This window comes from Magallana gigas, chromosome 2 (assembly GCF_963853765.1).
Source record: "Magallana gigas chromosome 2, xbMagGiga1.1, whole genome shotgun sequence".
In the NCBI taxonomy this organism is placed as follows: Eukaryota; Metazoa; Mollusca; class Bivalvia; order Ostreida; family Ostreidae; genus Magallana; species Magallana gigas.
This window is the reverse complement of record NC_088854.1, coordinates 14,515,072-14,535,034: the sequence shown is the minus strand read 5'-3', so window position 1 is coordinate 14,535,034 and position 19,963 is coordinate 14,515,072. Positions and strand designations below refer to the sequence as shown.

The window sequence follows — 19,963 nt, the reverse complement described above, 5'->3', positions numbered from 1 at the left end:
TGCAACATTTTCCTACCTGAATGGTTAATCAAACTTATAAGCCACCTCCCATTTCCCAGTAAGGGGCTTTGTCTTACGTTCTCCGATCCTAAGCCTCAAAGTATCGTTTCGTCATAAAAATGGTATTTGTCCTTCAAACTTTTAAATGAATTGAAATTTTAAGATGGTATACATGCATTTTACAAAGCTGTATTGCAAATATGCCCAAGATGTTATAGAAAAAATAAAAAAGTTAAGATAAAAAATAAATTTAAAAAAGGTTGTACTGGTGCATCGGTGGCTCCAACCTCATCACCTACATGTGTATGCAGTACATCTCCATGGATCCAGCAGGTCAAGCATTTTGTTGAATAACTGATTGTGATACTAACTTAAGAAGTCTTATTAAATTTGTCTATATAAAAGGCAGTATTATAATACGAATAAAAAATACTAGATAATTTGGAGTTATCGAACATGACTGAGGATCGGGTATCGTTAAGAATCGTTGTCGCATGTTTGAAATAAAGCCGGATAGTCGGTACCTTGAGAGTCAAAGAAATGATCAAATGTACCTTTAACAGCTTCTGAAAATTTTTCTAAACTATGCAAAATCTATCTTTGTTGCAGTTGATTCTTTTGATGTTCGAGACTTTCCGAGCAAATCGATAATTTTTTGTTGTTTTTGAAACATATCATGATGAACGCAACAATATTGTAAAACTAATCGGTGGAAAAGATAAAATTCCGGAATTATTTATATGGTTTAGTTTCATTTTAATTCCTAAAACAAAGTTTTAATTAATCCGCATTATTCAAGTTTAATTTTTATTGTTTTTTTTTATTTTATTTCATTTTTTTTATTTTTATGATGAAAATGATTTGAAAGCACTTGCGTTCGCCTGGCTAAGAGCCTGAAATTTTGTCATTTGCGTGGTCAATTGTCAAGTTATATCACCACTAACAATATGTGATGTGTCTCTGAATGATATGTGCATGAAATTAATCGAAGTTTTTCTGTACTACAGTGTATATAATGTTTAAATATAGTTAATTGTCTTTGAGCAGATACTGATTTGGATAAATAATTACTAGTACTACACAAGGATATTTTTCGATATAGTATAATATGATTAAAAACAGATTATCGATCCGCTCCTTTTGTATTGTCGCTATCTGAATTTAAATAATCAGATTTCAATATATGTACTCTAACTTATATTTCACTTTTAGAAGTACTCATAAAATACGCCATAAAAGGACTATATATGACATGGGCCTAAATGGCCCCCTAAAATGAACATCATCATTTTACTTTAATTCTTTGTTTTCTTTGTACAGATATATATGTGATGTTTTTTCATTATGTTGATTTTGATTCAAGTGCCCATAAATTAGAAATATGATATCATAAAGACAACCTTTTCCCGCCATTTTTGCATTTTAGCATAAAACAGCTTGCTTTCAAGCAGTTTTTCTTTCAGAAAATATAAAGCGCAAGCTTGAACAAACAAAATATTTTAATCAGAGACGTAACTAGCCAAGACTAATAACTGACCAAAAAAATGTTCCTTGTTCAAGCATGCGCTCTATGTTTCCCGTTCGTTAAAAGATAAGAAAAATGTCAATTTTTGATTGATTTTGATTGAATTATAGAAATAGCGTCACTTCTGACGTCATATACTGCAAGTGAATGCAAATAAATCAAATAAATGGGTGAAAATATATTTAATATTAACTCATCTAAAAAAAAAAACATTTTATTGTTCCCGAAACACTTTTTAAAATGGCGAAATATGGGGGCCAAATTCAACTCATATCATAGGCTATATAGTTCTTACTAGCAATCTTGTATAAAAACTAAGCAAATTACATCGCATGCGCGTGTTTGTGTGTGTCTGTTTTAAATAACGCGTGCAACTTTTCTAGTGTTTCTCTCATGTGATATCATAAAATAAGATATAAAATTTATGCGCATGGTGTCATAAAATGATCAATTTTTAAATATATATAACTTAACGGATAAATGCACTTAATGATTTTTCGTGAGAGCAGGTTATTTGAACACCGTGTGCCTCTGTTGGTACAAGTGAGCACTGTCGTCCACAGCTGGTATCGGGCGAGGCAAGGGTCTGAAATGTCACCTGCTGCCTGCAACTTTCGTTTGTATTGTTTTTTGATGTTTTGTGTATCTTCAATTCGTGGAAATATGTTCGTCTGGTGCTGATAAAGATAGTCATAGTGTTTATGAAGGTGATATAAGTAAGTAACTTGTTGGGGCGCGTTCGAAAATAATCTATTTTATACATCGTGGGGGGGGGGGGTGGTAAGATTTTTTATAACTCTGCCCCCCCCCCCCCACTTTCAATTTGCTTCCGACGCCACTGAATGGTGGGCTATTAAAAACAAGAGGGAATGGAGTGTCGGCGATAATAATTTCATATGTAACAGAAAATCGCGATGTTAAGAAAAGAAAAAAAATGCAGGTCATCTGGAACGTTAACTCTACTTTATTTTTCTGATACGTTTAGCGTTTCTATGCAATTATTGCTATAAGTGAATTATTTAGATTCTTCCGCATAGGTTGGATGTGTATATTCCCAGGCTTTCTGTGGCGTTCAATATAGATCTGATTAGTATATCTTTAGATGAAGAAATGAACAGCGAGTTCTCCATGTTATGAAAGACCTGTATAAACCTACGTTGTATGTTACGCAATAGATTTTTTAGAGAAAGTAAAATACATTATTATTCTAAGAGCTATATCCCTTTTGAACTTGCAGCCATAATCATTGAATACTTCCGAAACAGATTAAAACGCAACTCCATACCGTTTAATTGTGAAAGTAGTATACGAGGATAAAATTTAACCTGATTAGCGTATTTGCATGGTTTTTATCCGGACTTTGCCGAAAGAAAACACCTGGCTGTAAACAGGCAAATCGCCAATGTTACTTTAAATAGTACAACTTCAAAAGTAAACAAAAACCGAACAGCGTCTGAGTTAAAGATTCTGCTTTACCAAACAGTTACGCAAAGAGTCATATTTTGTCCAAATAAATCGGAGGGGGGGGGGGGGGGAGGGGGGTGAATAAATTGAGCGACGAGTGGTTTTTTCTTATCAATTACGTGTTTTAAAAATTAGAATATCAATGAACTACTTTACAAATCAGCGATGAATAGGGATTGGTTTTATAATGCTTGTTTAAAATTCAATATATGATAGACGGACAAATTTTTGTCAATGGTCGCTAAGAAAATTTAGTCGCTCTATGACGCTTTGCCGACATTAAACGCATGAGAGAGAGTGAGAGAGAGATTGCTCCACTCTTTACTGCACAATATGCATAAGGACACATATATATACAAAAGCTCGGCCTTCGTTACGGCTTTTCGTTTCGTGACAATTGAACTTAAAAAGGTTGGACTTCCGCCAGTCCTGACAGCGCAACTATTCTGTAACCCCTCACTAGAATTCTATAAAATGTTGTAGCTAAAATGGCCATCCTTGGTAGATGTGCATATTCGAAGGAAGTTGTTAATTTTATTTTATTCCGAGAGTTATGTCCTTTTTTAAAAAAAAAAATGTGTTGCATACATGTATGATGGACACTTGGTCATTTATTTGGAGCGATGTTTAGCAATTTTTAAAAGTTTGGAATATTAGCCTGATCTTTTTTTTATTCTTAAAAGCATTGACTCATCATTCTCAAAATTAAAATCACTAATTTTTTAAATAATGATAAATTGTATACTTTTTATAAAAGCTATAGAATATTCAGACTTGCATAATATTTAGAAATGATGGGGTAAAGAGCCTGCAAACGCTTCATATGACATCAGTATTAAGACGCTTGGTGACTAAAGCAGTATAAAAGAACCGGAAGTTTAATTAATAAATATTTTCAAAAGAATAATGTTTTTGTTTAACATAGAAATATGGATACAATGTTACCTATAAAACAAATGAACTGTATGAATCAAAGATTGTTTTCATTGGGGTTTTTTGTGGTTCATGTTCGTCTTTCAATTTTTTTCAGGATTCAAAATCGTGTAAAATTGAACTTTTGTTTCTATGAGATCAGCAATAACTTATCTACCTTACGTTAAACATCGGTTAACCAATGAAATACATGGACATAGTATTATATCACATTAAGGTTTTTTCCATCAATTAGAATGGAGAGGAATTTAATATCCGAAGAATGATAAATTTTAACTTCAATAAAATTGTCATCCAGTGAGGTAATGATGTTGCTGCAGATTTAGCTTGGACTGTATAAACAGCATACAGATTTACTTGATTAAAAATATAGCAAGAGAAAATTGATTTACTGTGTATAATCAAGTCTGTAATTCTTGTAGTTCGCATCCAAAACATTAATTGGTAGATACGTGTAAATAAAGAAAAGGAATGGAGTATATGTTTTTGCTAAGATAAAAAAAAAATATGCATGTTATCGGATTTTCATGAGCGATAAGTGTTCGTATCGTATAGAAAAAATAGTCATGAACAGATTATACAATGTGTTACTGCGGTCAGAAACATCGCATTTTGTCTGAACTTAAAAGTTTGAACATATGATTGTTTTTATTGTATGATGAACAAAAAGATCGGGCAATCTGAAACTTTCCCTATGCAGTAGATACACAAAATATTTCACGAAGTAGACTGCATAAAATATAATATTTACATTCACGTTCTTTTTCCCTATTAAATTGCAGTGATTGATTTGAGTGATATTTATGCATAACACAGAAGACCCAATCACCAAATCTGGTGCGTATGAATACATTCAGTATTTCTCAAAGAACATGACTGACTCTCCTCGCGACTTCAAACCGGATTACGACCTGATATTATACTTACGCTGATTAATATTTCATTGTTGTGAATATTTTCTAATAGTTAAATAACTTCAGTTGATTATTGTTTTAGTATGCCAAAAGTAAATTAATCAGATTACAGAATGAAAAGTCAAATTGTGTTGCAATGATTTAAAACGCTGTGGACTATTTTTGTCAGCATAATTCGACTGTTCCAGTGGCTCTTCCGTGAATTGCGCATTACTCGTTGAATAAGGCAGAAATTTTTTAAAATAAATATATTTGCAGAAAGGGAAAAAATGTTTAAAAACGTAAATATAAGCATTGAATCATTATTTTTTGAAAGATGTGGTCTCATAACTGCAACGGTGTGTGCAAACAAATTTTCATAACGCGCTAGCGCGCATTATTCAATTTGTATGCACACACCGTTGCAGTTATGAGACCACATCTTTCAAAAAATGATTCAATGCTTAATTGAATTATCAAGACAAGTTTAAGATTGTCTATGAATGTAAAATCTATGTAAATGGAGAGATTAGTTCATATTTGTCTTATATTATAGTTAACTTGACGATTGATAAATATATCACTATTCAAACTATACAAAGGAAAAAACATCTGATATAATAATTAATGACTTAGTCATCCTCAAGGTTATTTTGGTTGGGGTTTTTTCATTTTCATTTTCTAAATAAATAAAAAGGTTAAATGATATACGCGTATATTTAAACTTCACTGACAAGTGAAACCTTTTCTACATTCTCATGTGTAAAATTTCAGCTATCTTAATCAATAATTAATTTTGAATGCTGACAATCAGATCTTTACGTCTCAATGCAATCTTATCGCTGTTTTGATTCCTAAAATCATATGAATATTTAATATTGAAGAATTTAATTTAACCTTCCTTCGTTTGCATTTTGTTATTTGCATATTGTCCCGCCAAGAATATAATCAAAGGGCGAGCATTCATGGGGATTTAGAACTCAGTTTTCCGATACGATGCCGTGGTAAATAGTTAATTTTTCGATTTGAATCCAACTCTCTGTAGTAACAAATATTTCATGAATATTAACGTTTATTACCAAAGTCGATTTCGATTTTCCAAATCTTGGGATTGCTCTTTATGACAAACAATTATGGTAATCAGTAATCGCAGCTACACGTTAGGCCAAACACAGCCTTGAGAGCAATATCTTTTATGAATTTTTCCCTTTTAGTATGCTTTGAAATCCATTGTTAAGTGTAGTTAATCAGAATAAAAACTACGCAGCGAGGTTACTAAGTTATTCACGTTATTCTTATGTGTGTTAAAAGTCAATATATACATTTGCAGTTATGAACCGATTTGAACCCTAAGAATATCGAAAACGTTCAATTTTGTGTAAATGTAATTATAAGTATTGAACAGCAATGTAAAAACTTTTACCGGGATATGAACTTGGTTGTTACGTGATCAAATCATCTGAGAAGCCCTTCGGGCTTCACATGATTTGATCATGTGACCAACCAAGTTTATATTCCGGTGAATTTAAAACTTGCTGTTTATTTCTGAGATGTTTGTAAGGTTGCATGGTTGCCACACAGTATAATGTTTGATGAATCACTCGCCATAGAAAAGTCAAACTCACAAACTCTCTCATGAACAATCTCACAAACTCACCCCGGATAGAAAAGGAGACATGTCATATTCAGAAAAAGTAACTATATATGTTTATCTTTCTAATTTAATGCTGAATAATTAATTGAATAAATGAAACGAATACCTTTTTAAAAGTACAAACACTTATTTATATTTGATTTTTTTTTCTTGATTAATTTTTAAAGAAATATTTTTTGAAGAGTATTTTTAGATAGGATTGTATTTAATAAAAAATTGATAAACAAAAGCCTGAAAACACAAATCACCTCTTCATGCATGATTTGTTGGTAAATCTACTAGTATATGTTATCATATATTTATTTCTTATTTATTGACAGGGCTATGTTAAACTTTGTAAAGGGTTCACAGGTTTTTGCATTTGAAATTCTGAATTATCTGAATTGGGTTTGTGTGTTTTTTGGGGTTTTTTTTTAATGAAGTAGAAAACATTTCATGCATGTACAAAATTATTTTACATGCGATATTTTTATATTTATTTTTCTCGGCCCCATTTGAATTCCAAATGACATGCATTATATACATGTATGATCATTTCTAATCGTTAATTCATACTAAGAACTGATAAAATTGCAATGTGGGTGCTTTAAAATTAGAGAGCAAACCAATTTTGTAAGACTATCATTTTATATATTCCATTCAATATTTAGCAAACAATTTCTCTAGCTGGTACTAGTAATCAAAGATTAAAAAATCTTTGGTTGACAAATGTCTCCTTGTCATTTGCTTTACATACGCTTTTCCATGATTAAATTTCCACACCTTCCTTTTCCGCGCTCAAATCGCGTTTTCTGTCATTGAAATAACCGATGCCGTTTTTCGTTAGAGCAATAATGTTTAAACTATGACTGCTGGTCCAATACTATTGGGAGCTCGGCTGCTTAATATGATTTTAGAAATGTGAAGTCGTTGTAAATTAGCATCAATAAGATGGTTAAAGACGCTATGTGTGAGAAAGGGAAGGTGTTTAATTAAGAAGGGTGCCGAACCACAACCAACCCTAGAAAAATTATCGCGGATAAAATTGGATTCTTCAAGAAAATATTTAACCCGCCCGAGATTAGCTGCTAGTCTATCATGTCTAATTTAGTCCAATTTTATTGCTGCGTTGCATAACTCTTGGGCTTCAAAGTTTCAGTGGCAGTGAGATTTTTCCAACTTTTTATACTCATTACATCTTTTCCCTGTGCTGTTTTGTAATTTTCGTTAATTAGAAACCAGTAATCCATCGATAAAAGCATGAATATGACGACCATAAAAGTATCTGAAACCAGATTTGAGCCAGTTTCGGTAGTGCACATCAAACAAGTTCACACCATGCAAAACTGAACAAAATGAAAACTTTTATGGCTCTTTTCTTCTGCTTCATTCCGAATCATTTCGCTGTAATGAGGATTTTCTCACGAGGCAGTGCTTACAAGACGATGTGGGTACCTTCAGATTTACAAACCCGTGATGCAGTATACTTAGTTTTGATACTGACATCGGTATTTCTTCGTTTCTGATACAAAGCATACAAATCAAAGTACTGAAGTTCTGAAAGCCGGACTTTTTGATGTGTTATTATGCATATTGTGTAGTAAACTCACACACTCTCTCTCTCTCTCTCTCTCTCTCTCTCTCTCTCTCTCTCTCTCTCTCTCTCTCTCTCTCTCTCTCTCTCTCTCTCTCTCTCTCATGCTCATAATGTCGGCAAAGCGTCAGAGAGCGACCAAGTTTTCTTAGCGGTTATCATCAAAAATATGTCTGTGTAGTTGAAAAATCAACAGCGCGTTGAATTTTTAGCCAGGCGATATAAAAAAAATTTCCTTTTTTGCCAGTGTGAAGCCGAATATCATTGTTTTGTAATCTTGTTCATTGAATTTCATGCGCATTGTTTATGTGCCAAAAATGCAGTCTTGTAATTGAAATGAAAAAAATCGCATATATATATTCGCAAGCTAAAAAAAATAACAAATAGAATGCACAAAACATGGTTCCCTTTGTAACCATTTAGTATAGCGGAAGCTTCTACTTTGACGCTGTTCGGTTTTTGGTTGTGCTATTTATAGAAATACTGACAATTTGAATGCCTAAAGTCAGAACTTTACTTTCAGCAAAGCCGGAGTAAAAAATTATAAAGAAAGCCATCGAATTTCACCATATTAGACGAATATTTTTTCCCCTTTAAATATATGATATGGCAATATTTTATTGAATACAATGCTGTAATAGGCACGGAATACAATCTTTGTTGCAACACGTACGTCTTTCATTGAGACAGTGCTTGATACATACATATGTAGTCTATACACATGTATAGCATTTAAATGCGGATACTGTTCTTTTAATTCTAGTAGAGACTGCAATACAGTGGGTATGGTCGTCGGTCAATATTTTATCTCCCAGAGTCATTGGCATATTGGTTATTATGTCTATTTCGCCAAGTAGTCCTCTCCTGACAATATTCAGGGGCGTCAAGTGCGTTATTGCGCAGCTGAGGAAAGGGATCTCGCTGCAAATCTCGCGAGAGTCCAAGTGCAAACATTTGTAGAAACGTGACAAAACTAATCTCCCTCCGTGCAATGTCGGATGCTCTTGTGTTGAAATCAATTTCTTCAAAACAATTTTCCCCTATCGTTTGATCATTCAACAAAAGCAAAGATTGATAGAACTTTTTATTATCCATTTTTCATAATTCACGGTGCAATACTTTAATCTCCAGAAGCTGGGCTTTATAAGGATTTTCTCGCTTGTTTTCTGGGTTTTATGAATAATAGGGAAAAGACATGATAGTTCTCACTTGTTTGGCGAGTTTTTATGTGTACGATAGATACTCGGTGCTATTGCTATTAAACACTGTCTGGCGACTTACACAAAAAAATCGATTGAATGAACCCATACCTTTTCCCTAGGCTAATCTGAATGTAATGACTAAAAAAACCACGAAATCTATATAAAAAGGCGCAACATTTTATCGGATTTCGAAGTTTCCTCTCCTTAATACCACTTGTTCCCGCGTCGGATATACGAGTACACTTGCAGATGTTACAGAGACAAGTCTGACGAAAGAAACCATTATAATAGTTTACTATACTCATGTCACTGATCAATGTTTAATTCGAGTCTTTTCAATTGTCTTTTTTTTAAACAGACGACAGGTTGTAATTGTTTACGATGGTTTAATTTTTTTTTTCAAACGCTGCGCTTGTTTACATAAATTTTTAATGAACTGATAAAAATCGCCCACCAATCGTTGTAAAATTCAAAACTACTTAACTGCGAAAAAAGGGGGGAGGTAATTTTGAATGAAGTTTTTTATTTCCCCATAAATATGAATATCATTTACATTACTGTTTTAGATATTTCATATTTCAAAAAGGTAGACACATTTTGTTACATAATATGACATCTGACATGAGATGATTTTTAGCATCGGCTGAAGTTGTCTAGAATACAATAAATGGAATAGATCTAGTCATCTACTATAAAATTCAAATAAACCGAGAAGTGTATCTGTCTTTGTAAAATAATTTGTCATTTCAGACAAAATCGTAAGGATTGCTTTGTATGTATATACAGCGGGTCGAGTTGTTTTAAGGTTTTCTATTCGGATTTACAGAGTTCCGGATAAAGCCCTAGTTCTCTCGTGTCAAGTAACCAATACAATAGAGACTCGCGTGCTTACCATCCTACAGAGCCATAATCTAATTAAATATTGACAGAATTCATCAAAGTATACAGACAGGTTGAAAATCGCCATAAAACAGCAATCTTTTTAAAACCTGGGTCTTTAACTCCTTTTTCTTGTTCATTAAATTCGGATTGCCATATCTACCACTACCAGCCTTTGTTGAAAACGATTTACGTATGAGTCAACAGATCGCGTACTCTTTAACAATAAGTATTTCAGCAATAAAAATTTAAATACGATAAACAAACAGTAAATAAATAATTCGGAAGATTTCTAGTCCGCGGTATTCTTTATTTAAACAAGTCGTTCCAACAAAAATGGAGAAAACAGTAAACTCTCTAATCTGATTTCAAAGTTTCATTTAAAACGTAATCTTGATATTGGATATTTACAAATGAATACGTGTAGTTAAATAGATTTTAATCTGGTTCATATTTAATGTTGAAAAATATTAATTATAAGACAAGCAAGTTTTTGTAAAGCTGCAAAATAGGTCTGTAGGTAATAACTACATGTATTGTTATTATAATTAAATGTTAGCACACTTTACTTGAGAAGGCAAGCATTTAGATGACTTAGGAAACCTAAGTTCTCGGGTTGAATATTTTAAAGTGTCAAGTTTAGATGAAATTATTTCAAAATTAGAATTCTGTCGACTCAGTTTTTTTGGAAAATATCTAAAATGAAATAAGGATTTTTCTTTAAAAAACTGATCCAATTGATAGATAACAATGCAAAGTGAACTCATTGTACATAAATTTCTGTAAGTGATACCCATTAAGAGGAGAAAGGACCAATGGTGAATCTGTATGAAAAATTAAGTATAACATACTAGTTAATTTCCTGTCGAAAGTTTTATCTTAAATGAAAAAGTGCATTCTTTGCAAGTCTTGGGCGAATGTTTACATTAATTTTTAAAATGTTTGACTTTTTTAAAAACCGATGATATATAGAGTTGTTTTGTTAGGAGAAGTGCTTGGAAGTCAATAAAAACGGGAACAAAAGCGAATCAAGCGCCCAGCATATGACACTAACAGGTAAAACGTTAAATAAATTCAGCCAGCACCACGACTGTCATGTTTCCACGAACTGACATGTGTGCTCGCTTATCAATATCTTTGTTTTTCACCTGTCGATTTGGTCTGAATCGTCGGGGTCCCTTATCGGCTTCTTTTTGTTGGATAGACAAGAGCTTGTAGCGTATCGGCCCATCACGATCCTTTACTTATTTTGCGACAGTCGCAATCTGGGATTCCGTTAAACTCTCGTATCTTATCGTGTTTTATCGTTATACTGTGTGACTATTTGCGCACGCGACATACGCACACTTGCAGATGACAACAGTCTCAAAAGATTTTCGTGAGTTATGGGAATATTTTAAGTTTGTGTATCTGTTGCTAGTTCATAAAATTCTGAAAAATCTTTACAGTGTTATTAACCACTTGAACTAGCGATACATTTAAAATGTCGTAAACGCCCCTTTTTCACGCACGCGCCACTTGCAAATAGTGATATAACCGAACATATTAGAATTTAAAAGAACTGAATTTTGAAAAGAAAAAGTGTCGGTTAATTTCATATAATTATACATGTATATATCTTTTCCCATTTTTAAAGTAAGAAATAATCGTGAGCAAGACGTACACCTGTCATTTAATCAAATTTTATCAACTTGACTTTTTTTCTAAATAGAATTAAAATTATTCGGACTAAAAAACTAAATTCATTTTTTTTATAGTCAGAAGGGTTAGGAGCATAACATTTTTTGTCAAGTCGGTCCATTTGTCCTCGTGTTTGAAAGTTTTACTATTCGGCTAATTCTTCTGAGCTTTGGTAGGCAAACATTTTTAGTTGTTAATTGTACTGAGATAAAAGATCATGTGTATTTTTTTTATACCATATAAACATAAGGTCTGTTCATAGATGAATATATATATATATATATATATATATATATATATATATATATATATATATATATATATATATATATATATATATATATATATATATATATATATATATATATATATATATATATATATATATATATATATATATATATATATATATTGACTTCACAAAAATTATTGTATAAAACGACTGAGTATGAAGTACGAGGTCGATATGATTTATTGTGAAGTCGACAAACCTGTATCCATTGATTGTCCGATTGTAAGGGTGATGTTTGCTCTGTTGTGTTTTTTTTTTCATCGGACAAACAAGAGACAAACTTTCAATAACGTTCACATAAGGTATCAAACTCAATATCCCAATTTTTAAAATTTATATATTTGTAGCAAATTTATATATTTGTAGGCAAGCCTCGCGAATATTTAGACCATTTCAACTCGTTGGATAAAATCACACAATATAGATATCACATATATATATATATATTGGGGGGGGGGGGTGTCACGGAATAGAAAGACCCTCCATGTTAAGAAGAAGAGAGGTCTTACATATTTTAAATTATCAGATTCAAAGAAACAGTATTTCAAAATTAGATTAAAAAACTCATGGGTTTTAATATTGTTCGATACATGTATTTAGATATGGTTTAAACACTCTGTATTGTATCATTTAGTGACTATTTCTTTTAACCTACTTGTATTAGGTTCTCTCCATATCCTATTTCAGTAAAACATCAAAGATAACGCAAGTACATATAATTATCGACATTTGATGTACACAATTTTATGTGGGTGCATGTATATGTAATCATTTTAATTTAAATGTTTTTCTGATAAAATTGCTCAAAAATAGATCTTTTACATTTAAATTTCAGAAATACATGTATATCTGTTTTAAAACGAAGAATTCTTCGTGTCTGAATTTAAAAGACACATTTATAAGCATTTTATTTAGTAGATGAAAATATTTGCTTCACACAATGAACGATCATATAATTTATCTATTGATCCATATACTGACCCTCAGGACACTCGATGATATTTTCTGAGAGGAGATCATACATACATGTATTAAAAATCCCGTTGACTTCCGAGTTTAGAAGATAGAGTACCAAGTCGTATGTCAAAAAAGGACGGGTTTTTTTTTTAACGTTTAAAAATGCTTCGTTTGAAACTTCAGAAAAATGGTTTAATTCTAGTGAATAAGCGTTTTATTAATTTATTTCACTTTTCAATTTGTACATAAATTAGTCAGAGGTTAAAGTTAAATCTATTCCTGTAAAATAATATAACAATGTGGATATGAATGGAACTCCTGAAGCGGCAGAAAGTTTCTTGATAAATAAACAGCAGCACATTCTCAGCAGCTCTTCATTATGTGTTGGCATTTGGTCTAAAACTTTAATTACGCTTGATCTTTGTAAAAAAGACTATCCAACATTTTCCTTACATCAGTTAAAGCCTTACACTTTAGTATATATAGTGAAATTCATCAGCAATGTTCCACGATCATCATGACACCATGAGCAGTGTTTGTTGTATAGCGGTAAGATATGCCATTTCCTAGTCTTTATACTGGTTATAGTAACTATGCCGACTGCTAACATTATTTCTAAACAATTACTAATTTAGGGGAAAAGACGTAGTCAAATGAAGCCTTGTAATTAATGTAATGTTTCCACTACATACATGAAATGAGGCAGAACTATTTAAGATAAAATCAGACAAATCGTACGTGTAATTCACTGCACCTGAATTTCGAAATCATAAATTATTAACTGATTGATGGCAGAATTTAGCATAGCTTTGTACACCTCCTGCTAGTATGTCTGCAACAACAAAAAATATCGTTGAAAGGCGTAGATAAGATTTAATACTGAATCTATTAATAATTCAGTAACAGGATACTATGAACAGGAAGAACACCTCTTTTTAAAAACTGATAAATTGTCCTTTTTGTGGTTTTCGTTTACCACATGCCAATATATTTGACCAGGCAATCGTGGCTCCCTGGTTTCTCAATCGTTTACAACCTGAAGCTGTGATACATGGAAATATTAGACTGACACCCCTGTCCTAAATCAAACCAACGAACAGGTTGCATATGAAATACAAAAAGAAATCAAAATGGTTAAAGTGAATAAATTACGGCGGGAAATTCCTCGTGCATCATGATGCAGTGAAAGAAATAAATTCATTATATTGTGCAGGCCGTCTTGCCTTTCACGAATTAAAAATTAGAATTGTAAATAAAAGCCGATAGAGAGGGATGGTTTATAATCTCCCTCCAAATCCTTTTAAATATTCAATTATTTAGCGTGTTATATGATTTATTTGCTCATTATCTGGAAAAAGATACAAACCTTGGCTTAAATGAATTATTAAACTTTTTACCTTAAATTCTCGTCCGAGGGCCATTTGCTCAACATTTCAGCGCGGGGACTTCTATCGATGATTATTTCTTTATATATCGTTATTCTTAATTTGCTATATCGTTAATTTGGTATAAATACATATGGTCACTTTTAAGTTTTAAAAATCAACCGAAAATGGACCACTCGTCCGATAACAAATCGGATTAAATGACCTGAAAATTATAACACTGAAATTCCATTTACTTTAAAATCAATGTTTGGAACAAAAATAAACAAAAGATAATTTATATATATTCAGAACGGCTCTAAAGTTATTTTCCAAATGTTAAAATGCATGTTTAATATTTGTACTTCTTCATTCCACCCCCTAAAAATAAAGGGGGGGGGGGATAAATAAAGATAATTAAGGCAACACATCTTGATTGCTCCATTTCAAACTTTTAAACATTGAATAAAATTGTATTTATGATTCAGAATTTAAAATTCAAGGCATTCGGATAATAAATAATTTTGTTACATAGTGTTTTTGATAGGATTTTTAAAACGCTGTATTTGACTTTTTATTACTGACTCATCTTTAGAATGTCAAATCAAGATAGTATTGCATTCTAGAAATGTTGCTCAATATTTTGATAAATTATTTTGACTAATCTCTAAGCACTAGAATTGTAAGGTCAATTCGAGTTAAACGGAGAATAAAGAAAATACTTAAATAAATAACTTCGGTAAACAAAGCGTTTTTAGGACCCCCTCCCTACCATTTTCTGAGCAAGGAAGAAAAAAACCCTGAAAATAATAAGGGAATCATAAAACAGAATTCTATTTAAATGCATCACTGGGGAATTAAATGAGAGAAACCATTCACTCGATGCGAGTTTATTAGGGAGAGTTTTCTGCATCGTCTGAACGCTGGTAGATGAAGGGGCGGAGTGATTTAATGACACCGAGTCGCTCCGCCAATCACAGTAAGATTTACATGAGAGTTTTCGCACCTGTAACAATCTTCCGATTGCGCATGTGCTATTAGCTCCTTACGGAATTAAATCGACAGAAAACAGACGCATGTTAACTTTTATTAGAACTTTATCATTAGTCGGTGCCCTGTTTGGACATAGTAGTCCATTCCTTTACTTATTTGATTACATATTCAAATTTTTGTTCTCTGGGCACAAAAGCTTTGTTTTCTTGCGCAAAGAGAAAACACGGTATTAGTTCCATACTTTATCTATCAAATATGGAACTTATTAGTTCGAGTACTGTGCGCTTATCTGAAGAGGAACACAGAAGCGCATTCAAAATAGTGCAACCCCGGAAATCAGGTAACTTAATTAAATGAAACTTTTCTGCGCGAATAGAATTTTATCAATTTAATTTTTTTTTATAAACTCAGAATAAATGAATAAAATTTTATGCAAAGAGGTATTTTACATTTGAAAATCAACTTTATCCTATTTTATTTCAAGATTTATCGTTTTTCCATTTTTTTCTGAATGTCAAATATGGACACAAATAATTAAACCAATTGACTATTTCTTTCTTTCAATCATTGATTTTTAAAAGTATATATTTCTTTAGATTTATTAAAACAATTTGTTTTAAAAATGGTTTGGGATTTTTGAACCATTAATCGGTGTTGTCGTTATCACTTTCAGAGATATATTATTGATTAATAGTATCTTTCTAATTCTGTCTCATTAATAAACATGAAAAATTGAACAGATTGAGATTGAATTGTTTTAGTTACCGGTACTCACTTTGAGAGAACACATTGTAGACACATATTTTGATTTCTCAAAATGTAAAAGATGATTCATTTTCTGTTTGTTAAAATAATTATTTTTTCTTGTCTTTGGAAATTTTTTTAGACATAAGAATTATTTCTTAAAAATAATTGTATTTGTTAACTTTTCTATGTAACGCTCGATTCCATGACTTTGAAAAAAAAAATGGAGGAAAATAAAAATTGTTTATTATACATCTGTAAACATTATTACACTTAAATATACTTTGTATTAATAAATAAACCGCAGATTTATCTCCGTGTAATTATTGCATCCTATATGGCCACACTATCTAACTCTATATCATTTCATCAGGAGCACTCAGAGTAGTTTTAAAAATAAATTATATTCCTATTCATCGGAAATGACAAGAATAACCAGATTATGATAGTCATAATTTAATCTTTTCATCCTCTTTAAAGATAACGTATAGTTTATTTATTTCTTTATTAATGTATGAAATACACTAATTATTTTCAGTAGAAGACCATTGCTCCCCGACCCCGCCTGAAGATGCGCGTGCATTGTCACCTTTCAATGCTGACCCAAACTTTCAAAGGTCAAGAAGCAAGGAATCTGAGAATATGGCGGAAAAGGAACATTCGTCCAGATTCAGTGCTTTTCGCCCGTGGTTGTGCGAGCCCGCGGGCCAAGCCACAGATCTCACCGTAAAGAACAAACAAACTTCATCCATACCTGACAGTCCAAGAAAAAGTAATACACGTACTCATTTTACGCATTTTGCACATTGGTGTATTTCAAAACAAGAAAATTTTCTCTGTAAATAATTTAAACGTGCTTGTGTATCTAATTCTATTTCGGTTTTTTTTTCTTTACTAGCATCAATCATTCCAGCATTTTCATTTGGTGGTTTGAAGACTCCAAATATCAACGACATTTACCGATATCAAATGGCCCAGGCTATGTACCGGACACCTTATAACATATTCCCTTATGCACAACCAACATTATGGTCAGATCCGAGATTTTACCGATTTTTAGGCCAAGGAAAAGACATTCAAACATCGCTATTCAAGAACTTTTTAAACGCAACAGAAGAAGGCGAAGTCTCTGGATTCGAAAAGGGTTCATTTGAGTGCGTGAAATGCATGAAGCAATTCAGTACCCCCCATGGTTTAGAGGTCCACGTGCGGCGGTCTCATAGTGGCAGACGACCGTACGCTTGTGACGTCTGCAGTAAGACTTTTGGACATTCCGTCAGCTTGACGCAGCATAGAGCGGTTCATACTCAGGAGAGAAGTTTTGTTTGTCAGCAGTGCGGCAAGAGCTTCAAAAGATCGTCAACATTGTCAACACATCTCCTGATACACAGCGACACACGCCCCTACCCGTGCCCATACTGCGGCAAACGATTCCACCAGAAGTCGGACATGAAGAAACACACTTACATCCACACCGGTACGTGATTTGTATTTCATTGGGGGTTTATTTGCTTATTTGGTTGTTGACTTTTTTTAGCATATTACATCTCAACAATTAACAAACATAAGTAAATCATTTTAAAAATATTATGGAGGTTGTTTTAAGTGTACATTAATTCCGTTTTTCGATTTTCCGTAGTAGCAATCTATGCAAAACCAAATTTTAAAAGCAAGTACTTGGCAGATCCTGGGATATTTCTCTGTCACACAATAACTACGGCTCTCTCTGAAAGAGTTCACATGTATAAACTAATTTGTCAATCAAATTCCTGGTACTAGCATATTTCTCCATATTTGTGGCTGATATTTGGCTAGCAGTCCTGTTTTTGTCCGGTCCTCGGAAATCTCTGGGGTCATTTGATTTTCCTCATAAATGTTGGGGAGTATCAGTCAATGACGACCAGAGATTGAATTGGGAAACCCGAGAGCAAATGGCTGATGTCCTGGGGTCAGATCTGTGTTAATCACACGGTATTAATCTGATAATCTGACCGAGGAAATTAAAACAGTACAGAGATTGTTAAGCATTGCAAGTAACGGACAGTCAAACAAGAATTATTTTGACAAGAACTGGCCTGCTTTGTTTGTCATTAAGTTTTTTTTCCCATAAATCATAAATAACTTTTTCTTTCTGCCTAGTTTATTATATTTTATTTAGTTTAAAAAAATCTTTCTTTGTACTTTTATTCATATGGTGAGCAGATACCTAGATTATAAGTAAAATATCCTGCTGAGATAATTCAAAATATGTTAATGAAATGAAACTTGACGCGATATACAAGCAACATATGTATAAACATGATAAATCGAAATTGTAGTTTACCGACCTCTTATTCAAAAAAAAAAGCGTTAATGTGTTACATTGTGATATAGATCGCATCCACTACAATAAAAAAGTATATGATATTATGTCTTTTTTAGGAAGAGTTTTAAAAAGTGAAGTGAAAAAAAGAGAGAAAAAATCATTCATTAAAACACATGTTTATCAAACACAAAAAACGAGAAAAGGGTGTTGAATTCAGCAATAAAATGCGGTAACAATGATTGTATCTTTAAGATGTGGTTAGAGTATTGTCGGGGTTGAACATGATTTGAGGATAATATAAGAACTCGTGATCATCCATGGAGATACTTTATTTAATATACATGCATCATCTTACTCTTAAAAATAATTCTATTAGACGAGAACATCATAATTGAAAATAGTTTTTAACGAGATCCATTGCGTCTTTTTATATAGGAGAGAAGCCTTACAAATGTAACCACTGCGGCAAAGCCTTCAGCCAGTCCTCCAACCTCATCACGCACTGCAGGAAACACACTGGCTTCAAACCTTTCTCCTGTGCAGCGTGTGGCAGGAGTTTTCAAAGAAAGGTAGACCTTCGCCGGCACCATGAAACCCAACACGTAGAGGAAATGACGACATCGTCTAGCGATTTAGTGACGTCATCAACAATCGAGGTTTCAAACAGACAAGAAGATGGTACAACTTAGCATCACATGGTTCCATGTGTGTAGAGTTTTTTATGTACTGTTATGCTCAAGATTATTTATTTATATGTTGTGAATGTAAAATTTTTTTTACTTTGGTGTTAGGTATTGTTAATATTCTTAATGTTTGTTTCCTCGTGCATTTCAATGGTATATTTTTAATGATTGTTTATCTAAATATTTTTGCAGTAGGGGGTTTTCTACATCAATTCATACTTAGTCTTTCAATGCTTTTAAAGTTGCAAGTATCAACACATAAATCAAGATATATACATGTATGTGAGTTTATAGATATTTAAATAAAATTACACAGTGCTAAAATAAATTGATTTTATTGAAGAAATAAACAGCATGTTAAAAAGTTCACCGGGATATGAACTTGGTCACGTGATCTATAATCCTGTGAAACCCGAATGGCTTCTTAGAAGATTTGATCAAGTTCAAATCCCGATGATCATATTTATATTGCTGTTTATTACTTATATTTACATACACACAGAATTGAATGTTTTTGAAATTCAAAAGGTTCGTATAAGGAAGCATGTTTGCAATTTCTTATATTCTTAGAAGTTAGAATTCATTTTATATCAAGTTCTCAAATAGTTTCCCTTATTCATAAGATAATATTGGAACTCTGTAATTGTAATACTTTTATTAGTATTATTGTACAATGAAAATAGCAATCTGCGATAAAGAAATAAAATGCGTAATATGACGAATGCTAAAGTCTGGAAATCGGAGCATTATTTTGTGGTGTCAAACTGATCAATAGTAACCCTCCCACCTAACACAAATGATAGCTTCACCGCTGAATTTGAC

General features: G+C 32.4%; 1 protein-coding gene across 2 annotated transcripts; it reads left to right on the top strand.

Moving 5' to 3' along the window:
• The first annotated feature begins 15,459 nt into the window (after positions 1 to 15,459).
• LOC105327927 (zinc finger protein 664) lies at positions 15,460 to 19,692 on the top strand. Of its 2 annotated transcripts, none has more exons than XM_011428606.4 (4): positions 15,460 to 15,749; positions 16,695 to 16,925; positions 17,052 to 17,630; positions 18,894 to 19,692. In XM_011428606.4, exons 1-4 carry the CDS (start codon positions 15,665 to 15,667, stop codon positions 19,145 to 19,147), a joined length of 1,149 nt encoding a protein of 382 aa, XP_011426908.3. In that variant the 5' UTR covers positions 15,460 to 15,664; the 3' UTR covers positions 19,148 to 19,692. The 2 variants fall into 2 exon arrangements, with proteins under 2 accessions (XP_011426908.3, XP_011426907.3); XM_011428605.4 differs by having other exon boundaries at positions 15,463 to 15,749; positions 16,692 to 16,925; positions 18,894 to 19,684.
• Positions 19,693 to 19,963: the final 271 nt, after the last annotated feature.

What these genes read in the sequence shown, in the direction of transcription:
- LOC105327927 (XM_011428605.4), top strand. Translation starts at nt 15,665, where the DNA reads ATGGAACTTATTAGTTCGAGTACTGTGCGCTTATCTGAAGAGGAACAC. An exon ending in AGTGCAACCCCGGAAATCAG is followed by an intron (nt 15,750 to 16,691) that starts GTAACTTAATTA and finishes AATTATTTTCAG; the next exon opens with TAGAAGACCATTGCTCCCCG. An exon ending in ACCTGACAGTCCAAGAAAAA is followed by an intron (nt 16,926 to 17,051) that starts GTAATACACGTA and finishes TTTCTTTACTAG; the next exon opens with CATCAATCATTCCAGCATTT.